Source organism: Triturus cristatus, chromosome 12 (assembly GCF_964204655.1).
Source record: "Triturus cristatus chromosome 12, aTriCri1.1, whole genome shotgun sequence".
Classification (NCBI taxonomy): Eukaryota; Metazoa; Chordata; class Amphibia; order Caudata; family Salamandridae; genus Triturus; species Triturus cristatus.
This window is the reverse complement of record NC_140595.1, coordinates 12,939,851-12,959,855: the sequence shown is the minus strand read 5'-3', so window position 1 is coordinate 12,959,855 and position 20,005 is coordinate 12,939,851. Positions and strand designations below refer to the sequence as shown.

General features: G+C 50.8%; 1 protein-coding gene across 1 annotated transcript in view; it reads left to right on the top strand.

Moving 5' to 3' along the window:
• The first annotated feature begins 1,523 nt into the window (after positions 1-1,523).
• The window catches only part of HCN2 (hyperpolarization activated cyclic nucleotide gated potassium and sodium channel 2), a 265,315-nt gene continuing 246,833 nt past the window's right edge, over positions 1,524-20,005 (top strand). The window contains exon 1 of the mRNA XM_085638283.1: positions 1,524-1,954. Within this exon, the coding sequence (XP_085494409.1) occupies positions 1,524-1,954 (431 nt within the window). The remainder of the gene's footprint in view (positions 1,955-20,005) is intronic.

The following is a 20,005-nucleotide window of genomic DNA, read 5'->3' as shown; positions in this document are numbered from 1 at the left end:
TCTCTCCTTTTTTCCCGCTGTACTTCCTCTCTCCTCCACTCCCTCTGTCCTTCCTCTCTCCTCCTTCTTTCCCTATGCCTTTCCTCTCAACTTCTTTCCCTCCTCTCTCCTCCTTCTTTCCCTCTGTCCTTCCTCTCTCCTTCTGTCCTTCCTCTCTCCTTCTCTCCACCTGTCCTTCGTCTCTCTCACTCTTTCCCTCTGTCCTTCCTCTTTCCCTCTGTCCTTCCTCTCTTCTCCTTCCGTCTGCCCTTCCTCTCTCCTCCTTCCCTCTGCCCTTCCTCTCTCCTCCCCCTCTGTCCTTCCTCTCTCCTCCTTTCCATCTGTCCATCCTCTCTGTCCTTCCTCCTCTCTCCTCCTTCCCTCTGTCCTTCCTCTCCCCTTCTTTTCCTCTGTCCTTCCTCTCTCCTTCTCACTGTTCTACCTCTTTCTCTCCCCTGTCCTTCCTCTCTGCTTCTATCCCTCTGTCCTTCCTCTTTCCTTCTCTCCCTCTCTTTCCTCTCTCCTTCCTTCTCTCTGTCCTTCCTCTCTCCTCCCTCTCTCCTCCTTATTTCCCTCTGTCCTTCTTCTTTCCCTCTGTCCTTTGTTTCTCCTTCTTTCTCTGTCCTTCCTCTCTCCCTCTGTCCTTCCTCTCTCCTTCTATCCCTCTGTCCTTCCTCTCTCCTCCTTCCCTCTGTCTTTCCTCTCTCCTCCTCTACCTCTCTTTCCTCTCTCCTTCTTTCCCTCCTCTCTCCTCCTTCTTTCCCTCTGTCTTTCCTCTCTCCTTCTTTCGCTCTCTTTCCTCTCTCCTTCTTTCCCTCCTCTCTCCTCCTTCTTTCCTTCTGTCTTTCCTCTCTCTTTCCCTCTGTCCTTTGTTTTTCCTTCTTTCTCTGTCCTTCCTCTCTCCTCCTTCCCTCTGTCCTTTCTCTGTCCTTCTTTCTCTCTGTTCTTCATCTCTCCTTTGTTTCTCCTTCTTTCCCTCTGTCCTTCCTCTCTCCTCTGTCCTTCCTCTCTCCTCCTTTCCCTCTTTCCTCTAGCCTCCTTTCCCTCTGTCCTTCCTCTCCTCCTTCTTTCCTTCCTCTCTCCTCCTTCTTTCCTCCTTCCCCTCTGTCTTTCCTCTCTCCTTCTGTCATGTGTTTCTCCTTCTTTCTCTGTCCTTCCTCTCTCCCTATGTCCTTCCTCTCTCCTTCTTTCCCTCTGTCCTTCCTCTCTCCATCTGTCCTTCCTCTCTCCTCCTTTCCCTCTGCCCATAGTTTCTCCTCCTCTCCCTATGCCCTTTGTTTCTCCTCCTCTCCCTCTGCCCTTCCTCTCTCCTCCTTCCCTCTGTCACGCCTCCCTACGCATCCTTCCCCAGCCCTGCCCCTGCTCTCCCCTCTGGTCCTCCCCTCTGGTCCTCCCCTTGTTGGCCCCTCCTCTGTCTCCTTCCAGCGGCGCCCCCTCCCTGCATCCTTGGTTCCTCCCTGCATCCTTGGTCCCTCCCTGTGCCCTTCACTCTCCTCCCTTGGTCCCTCCCCCCCTCCATCCCTCACTCCCCTGGTCCCGCTGCCATGGACGGGCGGGGAGGCAGCGCTTCTCCGGGGAGCGGAGTGATGAAGGGGTGCGGAGCCCCCCCAGATCCGGAGGACGGGCCCCGGAGGTGCAGCGGCGGGCGGCGGAGCACCAGCGGCTCCGGGGGTGGCCCGGGCAAGGGCAGCCCGAACGGGGAGTGCCGGCGGGAGCTGGGGGGCTCCGATGGCCCCCCCAGGGATCGGCCCAAGGTGTCCTTCTCGGCCGAGACGCGCAGCGGGTCCCCTCCGGCCCCGGAGGAGGTGCCCCCGGCCGAGCCCCCCTTCATGCATCGCCAGCTCAGCGCCATGCTGCAGCCCGGCCTCAACAAGTTCTCGCTGCGGATGTTCGGGAGCGAGAAGGCGGTGGAGCGGGAGCAGGAGCGGGTGCGGCGGGCGGGCGCCTGGATCATCCACCCCTACAGCGACTTCCGGTACGGAGGGGTCTTGGGGGCGTGTGTGCCAGGGGTGAGGGTCTGTGCCAAGGGTCTGTGCCAAGGGTGAGAGTCTGTGTCAGGGGTGAGGGTCTGTGCCAAGGGTGAGAGTCTGTGCCAAGGGTGAGAGTCTGTGCCAGGGGTGAGGGTCTGTGCCAGGGGTGAGAGTCTGTGCCAAAGGTGAGAGTCTGTGCCAGGGGTGAGGGTCTGTGCCATGAGTTGTGAAGGTATGTGCCAGGGGTCAGAGGGGGGTCTGGGCCATGAGTTGTGAGGGTTTGTGCCAGGGAGGTCTGGGCCTGAGTTGTGAGGGTTTGTGCCAGGGGTGTGGGTTTATGCTAGGGGGTGTGAGTTAGTACCAATGAGGGTCTGTACCAGGGGTGGTGTGGGTCTTTGCCGCGATTGATGTATGTGCCAGAGCTATGGGTTTGTGCCAGGTCTGTGGGTCTATACCGGGGGTGGTAAGGGTCTGTGGTTCCATGCCAGGGATGGTGGGCCCACCAGCATCGACACCCGATACAGAGGGGAGGGTGAGTCTGGGGGATTTGCACCCTTGCAGGGCACTACCGCATGGACGGGGTGGTGCCAGGGGCGGCTCGGGCACAAGCGCCTACCACTGCAGCAGCTTCCTTTATAGGGGTGCTCGTGGGGAAAGGAGGGGTGCAGGAGCCTCAGGCTCTAAATCGACTTCCGGTGCTCTTATGGGGGTGTGAGTGGTCCGGCCATATCCTGCCTGGTGACACATCACACACAGGTGACATCTCCGATGAAGGAGGTCAGATGGTCCACCAGCCACACAGGCCGTTCACTGCAGTGACGTCACCCGGGGCAGGTCTGACTCCCTTTTGATATGGGGTCCCACCGGCAGGTCAGGGGTCAGCCAGAGGCTCCAGGACAGGCCGGGGGACCCTTCTCATCCGTTCAGATAGGGGCCTATCAGTTCTCCACCACAAGACGTTTGTGGTCTGTCCGGGGACAGGGAGTCTGTCCAAGTGCTGAAGTCTGTCCGGGGATAACTCATCCGTAGCGTCACTGCTGTCCAGGGTGCTGAATGTGACGGCATCTGTGGTTCTGTCCAAGGTGCTTAACTCTATCCGTGGACAGTTCTTCTGAGGCAGCACCAGTGGGTTTGTACCAGTATTGTTACCATCTATCCTTGGACAGGTCTTCAGAGGCAGCGTCGGTGGGTCTGTCCAAGGTGCTGGACTCTGTCCGTGGACAGGTGATATGAGACACCGTCAGTGGTTCTGTCCAATGTACTGGACTCTGTCCTTGGACATATCTTTTTCTCTCCGTGGACAGGTCTTCGGGGGCAGCACCTGTTCTGACCAGTGGGCTGTTGTCTGTCCGTGCATTGCTTTCTGTGCCCACTGGTTTCAGTGAACGCGTCCGAGGTTGCCAGATGGGTAAAGGAACTGCTTTTCTAAACAGCGCCTTGCAGCTGCCACCGGATTTGATGGCGCTAGCTTCCCAAACTATGGCATACTCCCCAAGTGGTGCATTAGTTCCACTGCCCCCCCCCCCAGACTTTTTTGTGAAGTGCCCCTCAAGCTGTGGAAATTAATTTCAGCGGTGGACATGTGAGTCTGTTCTTTGGACTGAGAAGGGCTGTGGAGGGATGGAAAAGTCTCGAAAGTGTGTATTTGCAGAGCATGGCAACAGGAGGAGGTTTGGGATGAGTAAAGGGCTGGAGGGGGGAGGGTTTGGAAAGGCTTGTCTGGGAGATCTGAGTAGTACAAGGTTTGAGATGATGCCACGAGGGAAGAGTCTAGAAAGGGTCATAGTAGTGGAATGAGGTTTGAGATGAGTCAGAGTGGAGGTAGAGGATATATTGAGAGAGGTACAGGGTGAGATATAGAGTATTGCATTGGAGATGCTGACTTAGAAGTAAAGTAATAAATATATAGATACATAAGTACATGGAGGGCACGCATGCATAAGGAAGGTCACAGATGTAGATTTAAGTTGTATTTTATAAACTCAGACTTTGAAGTGTTGCTGCACTTTAAGCTGATTTATTTGTTTTTATATTCTATAGGGAAGCAATTGTAGATGAATCGTAAAGATAAAAAATGTACTTAATTATGCAGCCACCTATATACATGTTAAACGTAGATTAACATAACCATAAGTAATATGTACATTTGTTAGACAAAACTAATGAATATCTATATATTTAAACACATGTTTATTGTACACATATCTATGCACACATCTATAGTCCAAATAAATGCTTATATACACAGGGATATGCCGTATATTTCTGTTTGCGTATGGTGCTGATGTGGGGAAGAGCCAATTCTTGATTAGTTTTCTGAAGATAAGGTGGTTGTCGGTGGATCTTATGTTGGGGGGTAAAGAGTTTCATAGTTTGGCTGCTTGATCAGAGAAGGATGTGCCACCCATATTTTTTCTTGTATCTTGGGAATTTGAGGCGTGGTGCCACTCTAGACCGGAAGGTGCTTTGTTGAATGAATGCATTTGGTGATTTTATTCCTGATGAAGAGCGGTCCTGTTCCATGTATCGCTTTGTGGGTGTTTCAAAGCAGCTTGAACCGGTAACCAATGCAGGGCTTTCAAGGCAGGGGAGATGTGGTCTCGCGGTTTGAAAAGCAAGAGTATTCTGGCAGCCGAGTTGTGAATCCGTTGTAGTCTTTTCATGGTGGTTAAAAGTGATCCGTGGTAGAGGCTTTTGGCGTAATCGAGTTTGGACAGAACAAGAGAGAGGGTAGCCTGGACCTTGTGTGGAAATCTCAGGTGGGGGAAGATTTGTTGCACAGTTTGTATGGTGACAACGCTCGATCTTGCTAGTTTTTCCATTTGGGCATTTATTGATAGCCAAGAGTCCATGGTCATTCCGAGGGTTCTTACATCCTTTGATACTTTAGGCGGTGTTCACAGGTCATCAGGCCAGACAGCGAGGGGGTCATAATTTTATCAATTGACACGCGAGTATTTCCATTTTGGAATCATTCAATTTGAGATGGCTCCATGTTATCCACGGCTCTGAGGCAACTGAAAATTGGCAACTTTCCAATGTATTTGGGGAATTGCAGTTGAAGGAGTATTTGCGTGACATCTGCATATGTTGGACTTGGCCCTTCTGGCAGGTTCACCCCAGAAACTTTTTGCTTTTTATTGTGACCTGGTGTTAGTGATTTTTGGCTTCTGCGCACTTTACCGCTGTGTCCCAGGGTAAAGTGCGTGCGTGTTGTGAGGTTGGCCTGCCCTCCCATAGGAATGCATGGGGGAATGTATGTGTCCCTGGTAGTTCCTGATGCGTGGGGAGTGCAGGTGCGAGTTTGGTATGTGCGGACTCGTGTGATGAAAAGCTGCGCGATGATGTGCGCGGCGTCAATGTACCTAGTGTGGAAGTGCCACTTCTAGAAGTTGGCATTTCTGTGTGCAGTGTGAGATAAGTGCCTTGTCTGGTGATTGGCTGGCTGAGGTCATGTGATGGGCTAGGGAATCCCCAGAGTCAGGAGGAGTCACCCAGTGGTGAATGGGGAGATCAGCAGCCAGATGGGTGGGAGGAGTACACCTGGGACCTGAATAGGGCTGGGCTTTCCCCACACAATGCTGGCTCCGCCCCCTGTGGTGCGACTGATGACCCTGGCCTGTTCTCTGAATAGGGAGAGGGGCTGAGCAAAACAAAAGTGCTCAGGAACCAGTTGTAACTGGTTCGCCCCTTCCCTGCATCTTGAGACAAAGGAAACCTATGTATAAAAAGGGGCTGTGACCCCATGTGTGTGTTCTGTTGTGCCTGTGTTCTTGAGGGGACACTCTGCCAGGAGGAACCGCCGCGGGACCCAGCTGCTGTTTCCTGTGGGTCCCTGCGTGCTGGCCTGCCTGGCTGTGCCTTGCTGGTCCCCTCCAGCACCAAAGATCCTCTGACTCTGCCTTCCTGGGGACTTTGTGGGACCTAGCGCCTGGGAGCGCTTTTGGGCAGACTTTGAGGAGCAGCACTTCTGTTTCACTGCAGCCTGGAGCTGCGAGCATTTTGAAAAGGGGATTCCCCCGCTTTTGGTGCTTATTTATAGCGGGTGCCCACCCCGTGTTTTTGTAGCCTCTGGTGCCTTTAATTTATAGCGGGTGCCCACCCCGCTGATCTCCTCATCTTTAACGTTAAAACGAAGGCGGGAGCCCACCCCACGCTTCGGTGTAAGCAGAAGAAAAAAAAGATCACCGCCGCGGCCGGGCGTACCAGGAAGTCAGGCGCCTGGTGTTGGGACGTAGGCGGGGCTTAACCAGGAAGCGGACGGGAGCTTACCCCGCGCTCCTGTGATCGCCGTCGCGAAGAAGGAACCTAGGGATTCACCGCGGCAGCCCGGGTGAAGATGACCTAGCCGGAAGCGACGGGAGCCTACCCCACGCTTCGGTGCACTACGTGGGGAAGACGGACGGTGGCCAAAAGAAGAGAGCGGGTGGAGTCCTGGCGGGGCTCCTGTATCGAAGGAAGGAGCCCCGCGTGCCACCGAAATCACCGTTGAAGAGCTCCGGTGAAGAGAGCTCCCGCGCGCCGTCAGCACCCCGGAGCAGAATCCCGGTAAGTGAGGCGGCTCACGGGCAGCTCCAACATCTGGGGCATTATCTTCTCAGAGCCCAGAAAGGCTCCAACGTGGTTTAGGGCCCGTTTTGGCTAGGGCCCACGAGTCCCCCGAGCAGGACTCTCAACGAGGCGGGCATTCTTTGTTAAGAGCCAGAGAGGCTCCAACGACGGGGCCAATATTTGTGTTAAAGAGCCCACGAGGCTCCCACGTTGTTTTGGGGGCATTATTTGTTTAGAGCCTACACGGCTCCAGCGTTTGGGGGCATTTTTGTCTTGCTGAGTCCTAGCACGGGACTCCAGCCCCGGGGGCAGTATTATCCCGGAGCCTGTGAGGCTCCAACGTGTGGCATAGTTACTTCCAGAGCCTAGGTGGCTCCAGTGCTGCATATTTGATTTTAAAAGGCACAGTGGTGCCCAGACTCATTCCCCCAGCTGCCCAGCACTTCGCGGGCAGCTGCAACGTTTAGGTCGTGCTCTGTGGCTTCTGCCTTGACTGCGTGCGCAGTCTAGCCCTGACTCTGCTGGACAAAGGGCGTTTGAGCCCCTGAAAGGCCAGGTTGGCCTGGGGACAGTTTTCTTGCGTTGTGCCCTCACCTAGGGTACATGATCTTTGTTACCTGTGTACTTTTGCGCCTGTGCATTGCTGTTATGCTATGTTCATTCCTAGTGTGATTTATGCAATGCTTTGTGTGTCCCTCTAGATGTATTTTTATACCTAGGAGGTTGTGTAACCTAGTATAGTGTTACTAGTGTACCTGGTTCCCTGCGTAATATTTTCCTAAGGTGGTTCGGGTTGCGTAGGGTGTACTTACCTGTTACCAGTGGTTACTGGTTGTGCGCTACATTTATTATTTGTTCTACCTTTCTACATTTACAATTTGGTGATTTGTGATAATTCTGACAGTGGTCCATGTGGCCCTGTCTCGTGTAAATAGTCCCCTGTAAATTCTGCCCAGTGGCAGTTGGCACAGTGTAAATTGTGCGAATATTATCTAATGTGTTTTGGTATAATACAAAGGCTATTTTTTATATATAACCTTGTGTGGAGTTTCTTATGTGGTGGGCCTTGGGTGTTGTTGCTGGGTGTGCACGCAAACGCTTTACACATTGCCTCCGAGATAAGCCTGACTGCTCGTGCCAAGCTACCAAGGGGGTGAGCAGGGGTTATCTTTGATGTGTAACTCCCCAGCCCTGACTAGAGTGGTGGTTTCTGCCTGGCTTTGGCGCAAGCCCTAGCCAACCAGAAATCCAATTTCTAACAGCATACTTATAGCACGTGAGGTGAAAATGATTGATCAGTGCCGGTAATGACTTCATGTAGATGTTGAAAAGCATGGACGCGATGATAGAGCCTTGAGGGACCCCTGCTTTCGTGAAGTACTGTTTGGAAGAGAAAAGGGGGGTATGGAGGACATTTGTTCTGTTTTGAAAGTAGGATGTGGTCCGGTCGAGAGCAGTCCCCTCTATGTCGGCTTCATAGAGTCTTTGAATTAGAGTGTCTTGGTCAACCGTGTCGAAGGCAGCCGAGAGGTCCAAGAGAAGTAGCGCAGCAACCCCGTTGTGGTTAACTGTGTTCTTAAGGTCATCCAAGGTGGCAATGAGGGCAGATTATGTGCCTCTTCCTGGCTTGAATCCCGTTTGGATGTCTGAAAGTATGGCATTATCTTCAATGAATTGTGACATGTGGGCGAATGCTGCTCTTTCTATCAGTTTGCACAGTAAAGGTTCATTTGTAATCGGTCTGTAGGAGTTGGGGTTAAGCGGGCAGGTTTTCTTGCTTTGACTAGGTCAAAGATCAGGTGAATGAACCCCCATGTGGTATGTGAATGAACCCACAGGTGGCATGTGTGTGGACCCGCAGGTGGTACATAAAACAACCCTCAGATTGCATATTGAAGAACCTGCAGGCGGCATGTGAAAACTCCCATGCACTCCAGTGTCTTCTCAGCACTACTTCATGCCGAGTGCTTTGCCCAAGGCAAGATGTGACGGCTCACCCTCAGCAAGAAGGTTGCGACCACATATCTTTGTGGTAGGGTGCCCTGGATTCACTGTCGGCAAGTTTAAGATATCTTCAACATCTGTGCTAATGGGGTCGAGTCCACGGGGCTCGAGGTAGTGCGGGCCACCATGATAACCCGGGAAGGGGGAGTGGAACAGAACAGTGCCTGGAGCAAGTTGTCCCACCCAGGTCAAAGCACCCTCTGCTGAGGTCATGGGTCTAGAGTAGGGGTGGGCGGCGAATTCCGTTCGCGGAACTTGTGAAATTTCGGCATATCCGCGTGGAACGCGAAAATGACGAAACTTCCGCAATCCGCGGCGGAACGGAATTCAGGGGCATGCATGAGGTAATTAAACCTCACCAGGAAGTGACCAGGAGGCTGCTTTCTCCTCATCTGCTGCTCTGATCGGCCTGAGTCCTTTAGCTGGTTCGCAGTAACGAGTTACTGCGTGCACTGTAGACCCCGTCATTTCCTTGAAAAGAAGCACACAGTTTCATTCTTCGGTGTTCTGTGGCAGCCATGACGTTATACCGCACAAAGGCACTTCCTTACCGTAGCACACCAGCACGTGGTTCATCTGCCCCCTAACTACGATCCCACTACAGTGTTGCAGTTTGTTGCTGCAGGCAGCGGTCATGGAAACCCACCGATATTGTCTAGAATTGTAGCCCTGCCTAATTTTACCACACAAAACAGTTGAGATAAAAACCACCCGGTTATTTTTCACTAAGGAAATGCTAAATTACGAGGCTGTGGCCCATCTGTGTTTGTTTAAATAAAAGTGTGATTGCAATACCTCCTACAGCCCTTTTCCTGCCAATGAAAAAGGATAAAACGCCGTTCTGGCTGGATGTTAGCCAGCCAGAACTAGCTGACTCAGAGATTTATTGTTTAACATCAGGCATGTGAAGAACTCGCATTGAAGCCCCGCCTGTTTGGCCACGCCCCACACACACTATCGGTATGCACCGTCTTCCCACCATTCCCCCACTATGATGGACAGCTCACTCTAGGGACCTCGGCGCCTTTCGGGGCGGTGGCAAACTTACACACATACATGGTCACTGGAGACAACTCTTCTGGCCCTTTACGCAGCTGTAGTGTAGGGAAAAACTAAGCACTATACACCTACCCAACGAGGTAGCACTTACTAATGTTGTAATCTATGCAGGCTAATCTACTGGCTAATCGGTGATTAGCCAGTAGATTACAATAACAGGCGCAGCAAAATCTCTGCGAGCACGCGAAATTCAGCGTGTTCACGGAGATTTCGTGCCATTTTGCGGAAGGCACTTCCGCAAATTCCACCCACCCTTAGCTTAGAGACCCCAGCACACCTTAGATGTGGGGGCAGAGTAGTGACACACATTTACACACTCCAGTCTGGGGGAGGGGCAGGGGCATTTTCCATAAAACCTTGACTTGCTGGCAGTTGTGGAGAGACACCCCAATCCTGGCTGCGTTGCCTTCAGGGCTGAAACAAGTTGCAGTGAAGGGAAGTAAAACATTGACCTTTGTCGCCCAGGTAACCCTGGAATAGACTGACCTTTGGGTGCGCGTCACATAACCAGAGCCCAAAAATTATACATCATAATCGCAAGTCACTGATGAAGACACCACAAGCCACCACCACAACCCAATTCCAACTAGAACCAATGGAAATATCACTTCTTTACAAGAACGGAAGCTACCATTATGCATTTATCTTTTTAATGCCACTCCACGCAGCACTTAGAAGTACATTACATCATAACGCAAATACAATTTAGAATAGAAGAATGGCTACACATAAAAGGTCCATGCACGGAACAATCCTCCTCGTTTGAATGCTGCTCCTCGCAAAGGTAAGTAGCACTTTACTCTCATTCTTTTACTCTTTAATTGTGATTTTCGTAGCCTTTATTTATAGCTCGATTCAATTATAGGCTTATTTTCCTTGGTTTCCAATTTATGGAAACGCTCTCTCCTACCTTTGTTTTCAACGTTGTCTTTTCCCTAATTAATTGGCTTCGTTTTGAGCCCGGCCTCCCGACTTGCCTGGGAACTCCCAGGCGAGTCCTCTCTCCTCACCATGCCCCTCCTTCATATTTAGGCCGCGAGTCGGAGAAACTGCATCTCTGTAAGCGGAGACCTCCACCTGCTTTCCGCGCTTCGGGCCGTGGGTTTCTTTTGACCCCTGTGCGGCACGTTGTAAGGGAGTGCCCATCTCCGCTTCAAAGTCCCGCCGTGTGCGGCGGGGTTTACTAGGCATTAGAGGAAAGCCTCGGACAACATCCCCATGTCCCGCAAGACTACCGCCATTTTGGTTTGGGCTAAAACCCGTTATTGTATTGGAATTCCACGCTGCCGCGCACAAGGGATACTGTAACACATCAGGGTTAACAGTCGATGGTTACAGTATCTCCTCAATCAGCTGTTCTCCGGTGTCGCATGAGCGTTTGGCCGTTTTGACGCTTGGTTGCATTGTTTTGCCCAATTTCATGTCCTTTAAAAGCCCACTTGTATTCTTGTTTGGGCAATTTGATATTCTCTGAGCCTCTCTACTACCCCCATTTAAAAACTATTGCTACACATAATGTCTGATCAGGAAAGAGGATCCCTTGTGATCCCTGAGGGTACTATTAATCGAAGAAATAATTAAGAGGTTAATCCAACATGAGATGCGTAACTGTGTATGCGAGACATTTAGGGCCTCATGTAGGTAGCCATATACCGGTCGGTAACGGCCGATTTTCGGTAATTATACCGTTACCGACCGGTATATTGGCTATTGGTATGTAGGGGGTCAATTTCTGAAATCGGAATTTACCGAATCGGTAAAACTACCGAATCGGTAAAATTACCGAATCGGTAACGTTACCGATGTGGTAATTTTACCGATTCGGTAATTTTACCTAATCGGTAAATTCCGATTTCAGAAATGATATGTAGGGGGAGTGTGTGTGTGTGTTTATGAGTCGGTATTTACCACCAACTTTTAGTTGGTGGTAAATAATTAATGTATGTGTGTATGCATTTGGAAGCGCGTAGCAGTGTGCAATGTGGCATACATACATGCCCTTAGGGCATGTATGTGTGCCACATGTGCACACATGGCCGAATCAGGGGTGCAACAGGGTGTCAATGTGACACCCTGCCACCCTTGCATTTTCTCCACCATTACCGAATCGGTATTTACCGATTCGGTAATGAGGCATACCTTCCCCTCAATGGGAAGGTATGCCTCATTACCGAATCGGTAAATACCGATTCGGTAATTACCGAATTGTAACGAATCGGTAAAAAATACCGACTCATTACCTACATACGAGTTACCACTTCTAAAATACCGATTCGGTATCGTTCGGTATTTTAGAAGTGGTAACTGGTATGCTACCTACATGAGGCCCTTAGTGAGGTAAGGAGCAGTAAGAGGCAAAGCAGGGGCTCAGGTTATAAAACATGGCCGATCTCGGAGGGTGACTCCGACGATAAGGGTGGGGCAAAAAGAAGAGGAAGACCAAGCATCTGAAGAAAGGGTCCATGCCCTCAAAGGTAGTGGGAGGTCAGAGCACCTCAAAAGGGAGTGGTGCCCTCCGCAGCCTGAAAGAGAGAGGTGTCCAATGCGGCACAAAGGATCTGGGTGACCCTAGCGGCACACAAGTATCGGATACTCAAGACATTGAGTTTGGAGACCAAAATGATGATGATCAGATGTGTGTCGAGTATGTTCCCGACCTTGACCAGGAAGATATGGGTGAGAATGACCTCTTCACTGAGAATTCAGTACCCTCTTCCTCCAAAGACGTGATTAAAAACCCTCTAGGAGAGGAGATGTTTTCCCCCCACAACATCAAACATCCCTGGAGTGCCGAGTGGTGGCCCCTCGAGCATGTGGGCAATTTTATAAGAAGGTGGATCAGAAATCCACTGAAAAAAGACATGTGCGATCTCCTCGAGGCCAACTGCTCCCGGCCAGTAATTCACGACAAGGTATGCCATACTCCAAATTTGGAACCAGAGCTTATCACCTTCCTTTTCAAAATTGGCTGAGACCCCAGAAAAGTGCTTGAAAGATCCCTCAAACGTTGTCAGGACCGCCTCCGAGATGTTGTTGGCTCTCTGGCCAGGTTAATCGACTTAGCTGAAGAGGCTCACATCACAGGACGTTCCCTAGACTTGGACTTCTGAGAGGCTGGAGCCAGCGTGCAATGGTTCTTTTGGGAAACGCAAACGCTGGTCTGAATGCTAAAAGACACAAAGCAGTCCGTATGAAGATATCAGTGAGAAGGAGACCTCAGAAAACCCTAAAGGGCTTCTCTTCCATGAAAATATAGTCAGGAGCCTGGGCAAATATGTTTCTGCTTTCACCCCTCTTGACAATGCCCAGAGCAACATGAGCAAGGTTTTTGGCCCAGATATTATTGGTCGGTCCGGCAGAAAGGGACTTTCTGCCGGCCGAGCCTTCCAAAGGTCCCAATTCAATAACATTAGACAAAGAGGAGGCTACTGTAGAGGCTACCAAGCTGGAGCGGCATCCAGCTTTTACCCCCAGCGAGGCCGTTAGTGGGCGAGAGGGAATAAACACTGTGGCCAAGGTTCCTCGGAAAATACTATCGTCCGTCCTTCCTTCTTTCCAGGAAAGAGTGGGAGGCCGTCTCACTCTTTTTTTCCCCATGGTTTTGGAAACTATTACTCAGGATTCTTAAGTGTTACAAACCGTGAAGGGTTTCAGGAAAGCTTTTTCAGAAACTCCCTTTCAAGCTACCCTACCAAGGGAGCTGATCTTAAAAGTAGATCAACAAAAGATTATAGATGAAGAAGTGAGGTCAGTGTTGGTCAAAGGTGCTATAATAGAAGGGGAGCTAAAAAGCAGAGTCTTCGTAAGTGTTCTCTTTCTGGTGGATAAACAGGACCCGTTATAAACCTAAGGGACTTGAACAGGTTCTTAGCAGAAGGACCCTTAAATCTTAAACTAAGGGAAATGTTGCTAAAAACAACTGGTTGGTGAAGTTGGATCTGAAGGACGCCTCCTTCACAATTCCAATGGCCACGAAGTGGCCACCTTACCTTCAGTTCACCTGGCGCAGACACCTTTGCCAATTTTCTTGTCTCCCCTTCGGCCTTTCTTCGGCCCCATGGTGTTTCACCAAGGTAATGAGAGTTGTAACCCCCTTCCTCAGAGAAAGGGACATCCCAATGATAATTCACGTGGACCATATCCCAGTGCCATTCTCAAGTATTGAAAGATTTAGACATGGTCCAGTCCCTACTGGAAAGTTTAGGTTTTATAATCAACAAAGACAAGTCTATTCTTATCCCCTCTCATTCACTAGAATGTTTATGTTTTACGATCGATACAGTGAATGTGCTTCAATTTCCTTTGTAAAAGATATCCAAGATTTAGAGAGAAATCAGACATATTTTGAGTGGTGATTCTTTAACTCCGAGGGAGCTAGCGAGGCTCTTAGGACTATTGTCCTCTTCTATTCAAGCCATTCTCCTGGGCCCCTTACACTACATCTCTTTGCAGAAGGTGAAAGCGAGGGCTCTCTGTGAAGGTCTATGGTATGGAGGAAGGGTGTCACTTTGTAAGGGCAGAAATGGTTTGGTGGTTGGATGCAGGTAATGGCCGGGCAATCTTTAGTTGTTCACCAGATTTTGTTCTAGAATCGGACGCTAGTATAACTGGTTGGTGTGCACGCTTGAGTGTACAGGAGAGGTGGGCTGTGGTCAAGCACAGAGAGGATACATCACATAAACTACTTAGAATTGACGTCAAGTCTCGATGCTCTCATACATTTCAGGCATTGTTTGCAAAGCTGGGCAGTGTTATTGAAAATGGACTGTTTCTGCAGTTGCTTATATAAATCACTTAGGAGGAACCAAAGCCATGGATCTGGCAGATGTAGCCAAGAAGCATTGGCTATTCTGTTTAGAACACAGAATAAGCGCCTGGAAAGACGCATGTTTCTGTGCGCTGGAATTCAAAGATTTTGAGGGACAACAGCGACGGGAAGCTGAACGGGGACTTTTTCAGGAAACGACTCCAAGCTTGGGGTCCCCTGCATATAGATCTATTTGCAAGCAGACTGACATCTCAACTGAAGAAGTGCTACATTTGGTGGCCAGACCGGGGGGCTTTAGCGGTGCATGCATTCCGTCAGAGCTGGAGAGGGGCAACGCATACGCGTTTCCTCCCTTCCTAATGATTCATAAGGTCCTTCTGAAAGCCAGACAGGGGCGCTGCTGTCTCATTCTGGTAACTCTGTTTTGGGTTTCCCAGGTGCGGTTTGCAATGCCTCGCTTGCGACATACCCTTTCTTTTACCTGCTACAGAGGGTCTGCTGAACGACGTAGATTGAGAGGAACATCTCTGGTCCGGGCGGAGACTTTGAGCCTTCTGGCATGGAAAGTGTCAGGAGATATTTAGAGGTGTCAGGCCTTTCAGGAAGAGCTTCTCGAGGAGTCTTGGGCTCCGGGCACCTGGCACAGGTATCAGGACGAGCTAGGTACGTTGGTGCTTGGATCCTGTATGTTCTGGTGGAGCGGTTTGATAGGGGCCTAAGTTATGGGACTCTTAACTTCTACAGATTTGCAGGTCACAGTAGGATTGATGGCAGTAGTGTAGGAAAGAATGTTTTAGTTTGTCGAGTTCTTAAGAGTATCCGGTAAAGAAGGTCCCTAGGCCTAGATAGCAAACTTTGTGGGGTGTGAAATTGATTCTTTTCCTGGACAGTTAACAGATTTGTGGAAACCAAAACACTTGGTATGAAACTTGCGTCATTACTTTGTTTAACTTCATGTCATAGAGTTTCCGATGTTGAGGCATTGCAGATAAGTAACAGACTCTACAACCCCTTTGGAGTAACTTTGGATGTCACTAATAGAACAAAGACTATGTCCGATGTCATCTTTTATCCAAGGTATGATTCATGCAGAAAAATATGTGTAATTGATTGCATGAGGGAATATGATTCCTGTATGAATGAGTTTCCACCTGATGGCGTTAGGCAGGTGTTGATTTCCTTTGTCAAACCCTTTTTAAGCTGTCACCGCAGCAACGACTGCGAGGTGGGTTTAGCTGTATTACGCAGCGAGCTGGCGTTGGCTCTCGTTGAGAGGTGCCAAGGCTGGTCAAGGCCTCTGGAGAGGTGGAAGACTTTGTGAGTGTGGCTGAATGGTCTAATGCTTTCACATCTGTTAAACATTATTGTAAATCTATTCAACACATGTCCGGTGTGGTTTTGGAGGGCTACCAACAGGCATAATGGTAGCCTCTGGTCTTGTAATGAAATAGCGATTCTCAAAATTAAATGCCAAGAGAATCTGAATTTCATTAAAGATAAGGAGGCTAACATTATCCCTCCCTCAGCTCCCTTCTGTTGAGGTTGAGTTTTTGCATAAAAGTGTAAACAAAAAGAAAAAGGGTTGATACAATAATCACATTTATTTTACAGATTTACTTAAGAAGTGGTATTTATTTGTAGCTTTTTTTTACCCCCTTCGAATGGTTTCTTAAACAATTTCTCTCTTTTAGATAAACCCAATAATTTGGTTCTAGCTGTTTTTCGTAACGGCTGTTTTCTACTCCTCATTTATCTAAGGGAAGGAAAGCAAGTTCCATGTACAAGTCGCGCATTTTAAAGAGGAGGATAGTTCCGTCCGTGGACCTTTTATGAGTAGCCATTGTTCTAGTCTAGATTGCGTTATGATGTAATGTGCTTCTAAGTGCTGCCTGGGGTGGGATTAAAACATAAATGCATAATGGTAGCCTCCGTGTCTTTAATGAAATCCAGATTCCCTTGGCATTCCGTTTTGAGACTCGCTATTTCCATCCCAGGTCACGAGGCTGCGCATCGGTTTTTGCATAAAGCGCCACCCAGGGGAGGGGTGTGGTTTACCTACCTTGAGAATTAGGGTCAAATAGAAGTTGCAAAGGGTGGGGGATGCCTTGAGCAGACTGGCAACGGGGGATCCCAAGGGGGCCCCCAAAGGTGGTGCTGCCTACCTAAGATTCTGGGCCTTAGAGGGATATTGGGCTCCTCTGCTGCTGACGCCATGTAAGGGGTGCAGGGATTGGCCCAGTGTAAGTCGATACCCCAAGCCTTGCATCGCCTGTGTTGGGAGAGGGTCAGTCATGGCCTCCCCATTGGACTGGGGTGCTGTGTGGGTACAGTCGTTGTAGGGCCCCAGGTCCTACCTGGCCCCTCTGTGCGCTGCCTACTGACACCTTTGTTACTGTGTGTGTGTTGTGGGGGAACGATTAATGAGTGTGCTGCTGTGTGGCATATTTAGGGTGGAACCGCAACATTCTATGCACTGGAAAGAGCGAGAGGCGGGAAATGGGAGGTGTCACGCGAGCTGCGTGAGGTGCTGAACCGAGTACAGTAAAAGGAGGAGTCTGAGGTGCTGAACAGTGTAAGGAGGGGTCTGAGGCGGTCTATGGAGTAGAGTGTAAGGAGGGGTCTGGGGTGCTGTATGGACAGTGTAAGGAGGAGTTTGAGACGGTCTATGGAGTAGAGTGTAAGGAGGGGTCCGGGGTGCTGTATGGACAGTGTAAGGAGGAGTCTGAGGCGATCTATGGAGTAGAGTGTAAGGAGGGGTCTGGGGTGCTGTATGGACAGTGTAAGGCGGAGTCTGAGGCGATCTATGGAGTAGAGTGTAAGGAGGGGTCTGGGGTGCTGTATGGACAGTGTAAGGAGGAGTCTGAGGCGGTCTATGGAGTAGAGTGTAAGGAGGGGTCTGGGGTGCTGTATGGACAGTGTAAGGAGGAGTTTGAGACGGTCTACGGAGTAGAGTGTAAGGAGGGGTCTGGGGTGCTGTATGGACAGTGTAAGGAGAAGTCTAAGGTCGGTCTATGGAGTGCAGTGTAAGGAGGAGTCTGAGGCGGTCTATGGAGTAGAGTGTAAGGATGGGTCTGGGATGCTGTATCGACAGTGTAAGGAGGAGTCTGAGGTGGTCTACGGAGTGCAGTGTAAGGAGGGGGTCTGAGGCGGTCTACGGAGAGCAGTGTAAGGAGGGGGTCTGAGGCGGTCTATGGAGTGCAGTGTAAGGAGGGAGTCTGAGGCGGTCTATGGAGTAGAGTGTCCGGAGGGGTCTGGGGTGCTGTATGGACAGTGTAAGGAGGAGTCTGAGGTGGTCTACAGAGTGCAGTGTAAGGAGGGGGTCTGAGGTGGTCTACGGAGTGCAGTCTAAGGAGGGGGTCTGAGGCGGTCTATGGAGTGCAGTGTAAGGAGGGGGTCTGAGGCGGTCTACGGAGTGCAGTGTAAGGAGGAGTCTGAGGCGGTCTATGGAGTAGAGTGTCCGGGGGGGTCTGGGGTGCTGTATGGACAGTGTGAGGAGGAGTCTGAGGTGGTCTACGGAGTGCAGTGTAAGGAGGGGGTCTGAGGTGGTCTACGGAGTGCAGTGTAAGGAGGGGGTCTGAGGCGGTCTACGGAGTGCAGTGTAAGGAGGGGGGTCTGAGGCGGTCTACGGAGTGCAGTGTAAGGAGGAGTCTGAGGCGGTCTATGGAGTAGAGTGTCCAGGGGTCTGGGGTGCTGTATGGACAGTGTAAGGAGGAGTCTGAGGTGGTCTACGGAGTGCAGTGTAAGGAGGGGGTCTGAGGCGGTCTACGGAGTGCAGTGTAAGGAGGGGGTCTGAGGCGGTCTACGGAGTGCAGTGTAAGGAGGAGTCTGAGGCGGTCTATGGAGTAGAGTGTAAGGAGGAGTCTGAGGCGGTCTACGGAGTGCAGTGTAACGATGGGTCTGAGGTGCTGTATAGACAGTGTAAGGAGGAGTCTGAGGCGGTCTACGGAGTACAGTGTAGGGCGGGGGTCTGAGGTGCTGAATATGTTCCAGTGTAAGGAGGAGTCTGAGGCGGTCTATGGAGTAGACTGTAAGGAGGGGTCTGGGGTGCTGTATGGACAGTGTAAGGAGGAGTTTGAGACGGTCTATGGAGTAGAGTGTAAGGAGGGGTCTGGGGTGCTGTATGGACAGTGTAAGGAGGAGTCTGAGGAGGTCTATGGAGTACAGTGTAAGGAAGGGTCTGGGGTGGTCTATGGAGTAGAGTGTAAGGAGGAGTCTGAGGCGGTCTACGGAGTGCAGTGTAAGGAGGAGTCTGAGGCGGTCTACGGAGTGCAGTGTAAGGATGGGTCTGAGGTGCTGTATGGACAGTGTAAGGAGGAGTCTGAGGCGATGTATGGAGTAGAGTGTAAGGAGGGGTCTGGGGTGCTGTATGAACAGTGTAAGGAGGAGTCTGATGCGGTCTATGGAGCAGAGTGTAAGGAGAAGTCTGAGGCGCTGAATGGACAGTGTAAGGAGGAGTTTGAGACGGTCTACGGAGTACAGTGTAAGGAGGGGTCTGGGGTGGTCTATGGAGTAGAGTGTAAGGAGGAGTCTGAGGCGGTCTACGGAGTACAGTGTAAGGAGGAGTCTGAGGCGGTCTACGGAGTGCAGTGTAAGGATGGGTCTGAGGTGCTGTATGGACATTGTAAGGAGGAGTCTGAGGCGGTCTACGGAGTGCAGTGTAAGGATGGGTCTGAGGTGCTGTATGGACTGTGTAAGGAGGAGTCTGAGGTGGTCTATGGAGTACAGTGTAAGGAGGGGGTCTGAGGCGGTCTACGGAGTACAGTGTAAGGAGGAGTCTGAGGTGGTCTATGGAGTAGAGTGTTACAACAAACAAATGATGGACGGAATGCTGACAATGCAGACATTCTCCCCCAGTCAAGAGATCTGGGTTATATCCATCGTTCTTTTGCCCACTACGCCACCCCAGTTTAGACATGGCCATATGCAAATCAGTCTTGACCCTGTACCTCATGGGAACAGTCCAGCCCGAACTGCCAAGCCATGTCTTCCCTGGACCGGAATCAAGCATCCTAGGACCGGTTTCTGGCTATCAGCCGTCATCAGCCAGGATAGCTTGACTCCAGTGGCGTAGTGAGCAGGGGTCCCACGTCTGGGAAGTAGAGTGTAAGGAGGAGTCTGAGGCGGTCTATGGAGCAGAGTGTAAGGAGGGGTCTGGGGTGGTCTATGGAGTAGAGTGTAAGGAGGGGTCTGGGGTGGTCTATGGAGTAGAGTGTAAGGAGGAGTCTGAGGCGGTCTACGGAGTGCAGTGTAAGGATGGGTCTGAGGTGCTGTATGGACATTGTAAGGAGGAGTCTGAGGCGGTCTACAGAGTGCAGTGTAAGGATGGGTCTTAGGTGCTGTATGGACAGTGTAAGGAGGAGTCTGAGGTGGTCTATGGAGTACAGTGTAAGGAGGGGTCTGGGGTGGTCTATGGAGCAGAGTTTAAGGAGGAGTCTGAGGCGGTCTACGGAGTGCAGTGTAAGGATGGGTCTGAGGTGCTGTATGGACATTGTAAGGAGGAGTCTGAGGCGGTCTACGGAGTGCAGTGTAAGGATGGGTCTGAGGTGCTGAATGGACTGTGTAAGGAAGAGTCTGAGGTGGTCCACGGAGTACAGTAAAGGGCGGGGGTCTGAGATGCTGAATATGTTCCAGTGTAAGGCGCTTTCTACGGTGCTGACCGTAGTGTGCCGAGATG